We start from the raw sequence: 4,997 nt of genomic DNA, 5'->3' as shown, positions 1-4,997 counted from the left end.
CCACCAGATCCGCCTCATCCAACGGCCTCGATACACGTAGGCATCGATACTGACAACACCGGGTGTTCGCCGCAACGTGGCCGTCACTTCCACCAACGAGGGGATGAAGAAGAGGAGGCCAGCCTTTTCCTTTCCCCTTTTCCTCCTTTTCTCAAGGTTCGAATGTATCGTGATCCGTGAGTTGGATACAGCTACCCCTATCCCCCAATCTCCCATCCCATCCTCTCCTTTTCTTTTCCCCACCTAGTTAAAGCCTGGGAGACAGATGGGAGAAACAAAAGAAACCTCACCCCAAAGAAAAGTATACAAAATTTTCTAATTTGCTTCTGATACTTTGCTAGGAGTGCTGAATGGAAATCATTGTAGCAGCATGAGTCACGCACAGTAATTTATAGGTTTCACTTATCAACAAATTTCCTATAACAATAAGCCAAATGCTAGTCTCTGAGGACGTTTTAAAACAGGGAAAGGTGGTGTATGAGTTTAGACAATAGTATATACTAGGCTATTTTTGGCAAGATGACAAGGATGTCCTTCTCTTTCACCGTTTAAACTCTGCCTCCACGACCCTACAATTCCGAGAAAAATACGGATGTGTTCATTTGATCACCTTTGTGCTTTTGATAAGTGGTTGATATTGAGATCTAATTAATTAGAACAAAATAGAAATACATACAACGTGGTAGGTATATGACTTCCTAATACTGATAGCTATACATTGCCCTCTTTCTTCGCCTGCTTCACTGGGGCCTCTACCGGTAAAAAGCTCATCCTTACCGAGGCATCTCTGGTTGCAAGCTCCCCACTATCTTTTCCTTCTATACATCAAGTTCACATGATGGATTTACGTTCGGCTTCTGCTTGCTAGCATGACAGGTGCAGCTGGCGCGGCTCTCCGATAGCGTCTTCAAATAACAAAGAACCATGACAAATAAAACAGGTATTCATTGTGGTTGAGGTAACTTAACGAAATTAAACCGGTTCCCAAAGTTCAATACCTTGACTTGTTTCTGGAGGTCTTTGATGTAGACGACAGCAAAATCTAACATGTCAGCAGTGTTCGTTTGCTGCGAAGCCAAACGACGGTTAGAGAATAAGATGGTATTTTAGGGGCTTTTTTTTCTTTTTCCTTTTTTTTTTTTTTTTGAGTAGTAGTTCAATAAAAGTGTTACTGTTTCATTGGAAGAGCGGTATTACCTTATCCATGTTAGGAACTAGCTCTTGTAGTTTCCTCATTCTTTCGCTAATTCTAGTCCTCCTCACCTGATGAAACCAATGAGCGCGCGAGAGCATATTTAGATGCTCCTGAGTTCAATAACCAAGCTGGTTAATGTTCAAGCGAGTAAGAAATTAAGAGAGTGATTAGATTACCCTCTCAGCAATGCTACGTGGGTGAGTGGCGCAACCCCGTTTTGCCCGGATTCTGCAAGGTACTGCATCCTGGAAGTGCAGAAATTTTTCGATCGTAGCCATCTCGGATGAGGTCCTTGGCAAGCTAAACTGATGGTTGAGACCCGACATATGGTTCCTCATCTCTCCATTCTGTTGACGAGCAAAGAGATGGATTTAGAGAAGCTGGTTTCAAGGACAGAGGTGATCAAGAGGAAATACCTGAGGATCTGATGGGTTGAGACCAGCAACTATCTTCCCCTCGGCTTCTCTGGCTCTTTTAAGCCCCGAGTAGTTATCAGAGAGCAGAGGGGAGTCATCCCAGGTGGCAACTGGAAAGCCCGGGATGTAACACCGGCCGCCGCCATTGCCGGCTACCAAGTTGCTCTTTTCTGGGCTACTTCCTCCCATGCCCTCGCTACCTATCTCGGAGATTTGAGACATGAGCCCCGTGGACGAGTCTTGCCTCGAAGAAAAGCTTATCTGACACTTCAATCGATTTGTTCCATCCCCCATGGAGTCGTTCCCATTCCGGAAACACGTCATGCCTCTCATCATCGCAAAGCCTATAAAACCATACAAATTTAGCGTCCTTTCATTCAAAAATTCCAATAGCATCGGTTTATAAAAAGGGAGAACTTTTGTATTAGCTGAGCTAATAGCAACTACAAAAAGAGATGAGAAATGCTAAACGGGAAAAGATTTCTTTCCCCCTTTCTTGTCTTAACGTCATTTGTGTTTAGGCAAAACAAGATGAAATTTTTGCTGCCGTGCTGATTCCCAAAACAGAATTTTTTTTCAAAAATTCCGGATTTAAGTCTTATGGAACAGTTCGGTCTGCATGGCTCCATACAATAGATGTGAAAATTTTCCATATATCCACGGTTTTTAAAGCTAGTCCATTAAATAGGCAACAGTTCTACATAGAAAGAACAGGGGGAGAGGATACCATTTTCTACATTCAAGTGAGAGAAAAGGCCCGCCGGGGAGCTACTGTGCCGGATGAGATTGGAGCAGTTCCCGCCACCGCCGCCAACAGCGGCGCCGGCGGCCGTCTTCATGTGCTCCGCCTCCATAGCCATCGAGCTCACCACCCGGTACGAGCTGTCGACCGAGCTGTGGCTCGGCAATTGTTGTTGCGAGTGGTACAGCATCTGGGAAGCAGCGGAGAATCCGGCGCTCTGCTGGCCCGGTAGCTGCTCCGCCCCGCCGTGCTCCATCGCCACGGAAGCGGCCGCAGGCGGCGGTGGCGGAGCGAACCGGGGGCTCCTCTGGCCGCCCGTGGCAGCGGCGGAGACCGGTTTGTCCCGGATCTCGTCCCGGGTATCCGGCGCCAGGAACCGGGCGAACATGGTCTCCGTCTCGGGGCTGGAGGGCCTCGCCGGGAGGAAGTCCTCGCACACCTCCCCGAACAGCGAGCTCGGGGCCGATCGATACCGGAGCAAGCCAGAGCTCATTTGCTGCTGCTGCTGCTGATGGTGGCGGTGGAGGAGATCGGATTCGTCTTTCCGGTGGTTGAAAGACGCCGCCGCAGGTGGGTACGGAAGGTTTAGATCCTTCGCCACCGTCGCAGGAGGAGATCCGAACATCACTCTTCGGTCTCCTACTCCTCCTCCTCCTCTACTTCCCCTTCTCTCCACCAGATCCAGCCGCAAAACCCCTGTTCCAACCCTTTCTGTTCTCTTCTTCTACTCCTCGAACTCGTCCTCCCTCAGAGAGCAAGCCAAGTTTCAATTTTTCGAGGATTTCTCGAGCGATCTCTAGCTGTAGCACTTCGAACCCAAGCTATCGGAATGATAACCAGATCAACACGATACCAGTAGCTCCAATTCAGTTGAAACCCCAGGCTTCCGCCTCTTCGCCATCAACCGAGCTCGAACAAACCCGATATCTCTCAAACAGATGTCCAAACCTCCCAAGCTTCGATTTTTAACCCAAATTCGCCTGTTTCTCCCCGCTCAAACACCAAAATCGATCGGAAACAAAGAAATAAAAAAGACCTTCCTAAAAACCTCTGAAAAGAACCCCGAGAAGGCAGTTTCTTACACGCCTCGCCTCCGCCTCCTCCAAGCCTCTACCTTACTCCTCTCGGCATCACCGACGACCCGGCAGAGAAATGGAGCGGTCCTCCTCCTCCTCCTGTCCTCTTCTCTAAACTCTCCCTTCTAATTATTTTCTCCCGACTTCGTCTCCTTGAAGCACCGAAAACAAGGAAGTAGTTTTCGGCTTTTTATATCCAAGAATGAAAGAGAGAAGGAGAAGTGCAAGGGCGTCGCCAATAAGAGACTTGCAGACGCGAGCATTCCCTCTTCTGCAACACGCTCCCATCGGCCGATATATACCAACAAAGTGACAAAACTACCCCTGCAATTCTCCAATACTTTCCAAAATGCCACTCCACGGCTAATATCTTCGCGGCCGGAGACGCAGGCAATTAGTTGACCGAAATGCCCCTAACACGACACGACCGGGAGGCGCCGGTATCCTATCTCCGTGTCCTTAATGGTTCCTGCAGCGTGGATAGCGCTCACGCGGGTTGTTTGTTCTCGACAGGACATCCACGTCGGAGAAGAGGGTTAACATTGCATTTCCTAAGGAACATCCTAAGGTGGTGGTAGATTTTTTTTAACTATTTTTGGCATCGGACCGAGGTTGGACGTTTTCCGGAAAGCCTGAAGGGCTCCACGAACTGTTCCTAGATTCTTCCCGTCCCAGTGAACGCACCGGCACCCCCTGTCGGTGTTCCTTATGCGCTTGCAGGTTATTAAATTGCGTGTGCAGGTCTCCCCACCGTCTGATTCCTTCTAATGGATAGATCTGAGTGTTCTGCATCCTGGATGCAGCTGTGTTCCATCATACTGGAGTGTGGATTACGCAAGAGGTGGCGGTGATGGGATGTGGATGGGGACCACCGCTACTTAAATCAAGTCCCAAGAGGTGCCCAGCAGTAGATGGATGGTGGGCCACGCTTCTCCTGCTGTTAGGGTCCTGTGTCATCATCAGATCAGGGCCGTCCAAAAGATCTTCCGCGTTATTCCAGCTCTATTTGTTTAGACCTCGTGCTGGAGGCTCAAAATTATTTCTTAGGAGGACGCAGACCGCCGGTTAGTCAAAGGATATACGTGCTGTTCTTGGTCGCCAATTAGAGATCTTAGAATCATCGGATGAAGATCTGACGGTCGGGTATCGACAGTTGGACCAACCTACAGTTCACCTACTACCCGTGGTCTGTGTGATGATTTATACATGATTTTTAAGCAGCGTCCACATTGGTCAAACTTTGATTGGAGGATCATCCTTAATCCTTATCCTCTGGTTCGGATTGGTGGATTAACTGGCGGTGCAAGCGAGGATAATTTAGTAATTCAGTGATCGTTGGTGTGGAAGGGTGATTCCGTAATTTTAGGCAAGTCGATGGCCATTTGCAACCGAAATCGGATTACCGGCTCCCAACGCTTCGCCTAGGCCTTTTTATTTACTTTCCCGGTCCTTTACCTTTTTTTTTTTTTTTAATATATATAAAATATGGACCTTTTATCGCCACGTGAGGGCACGCCCCCTGCGGTACATTGAGCGGTAGCGGCGGAGGCTGACGACGAACCGGATGC

At 48.6% G+C, this 4,997-nt stretch overlaps 1 protein-coding gene across 2 annotated transcripts; it reads right to left on the bottom strand.

The window, feature by feature from the left end:
• Nucleotides 1-380: 380 nt before the first annotated feature.
• On the bottom strand, nt 381-3,706 carry LOC105038905 (transcription factor bHLH122). 2 transcript variants are annotated; one of them, XR_830805.4, is made up of 7 exons: nt 2,339-3,706; nt 1,612-1,955; nt 1,372-1,542; nt 1,198-1,263; nt 999-1,067; nt 677-905; nt 381-569 (listed from the first exon to the last, which is right to left on the bottom strand). XR_830805.4 is itself a non-coding variant. In XM_010914822.4 (6 exons), the coding sequence occupies exons 1-6, from the start codon at nt 2,976-2,978 to the stop codon at nt 819-821; spliced, it is 1,377 nt and encodes a 458-aa protein (XP_010913124.2). In that variant the 5' UTR covers nt 2,979-3,706; the 3' UTR covers nt 612-818. The 2 variants fall into 2 exon arrangements, 1 of the variants encoding a protein (XP_010913124.2); XM_010914822.4 differs by lacking the exon at nt 381-569 and having other exon boundaries at nt 612-905.
• Nucleotides 3,707-4,997: the final 1,291 nt, after the last annotated feature.

The sequence above is a fragment of the Elaeis guineensis genome, chromosome 1 (genome assembly GCF_000442705.2).
Source record: "Elaeis guineensis isolate ETL-2024a chromosome 1, EG11, whole genome shotgun sequence".
Classification (NCBI taxonomy): Eukaryota; Viridiplantae; Streptophyta; class Magnoliopsida; order Arecales; family Arecaceae; genus Elaeis; species Elaeis guineensis.
The sequence above is the reverse complement of the archived record's forward strand: the minus strand, read 5'-3'. Positions and strand labels throughout refer to the sequence as shown.

Excerpts from the sequence above, each read along its gene's own strand:
- LOC105038905 (XM_010914822.4), bottom strand. The coding sequence starts at position 2,978 with ATGTTCGGATCTCCTCCTGCGACGGTGGCGAAGGATCTAAACCTTCCG. Across the intron at positions 1,956-2,338 it reads TCACTTGAATGTAGAAAATG|GCTTTGCGATGATGAGAGGC; the intron begins GTATCCTCTCCC and ends ATGGTTTTATAG. Across the intron at positions 1,543-1,611 it reads TCAACCCATCAGATCCTCAG|AATGGAGAGATGAGGAACCA; the intron begins GTATTTCCTCTT and ends GCTCGTCAACAG.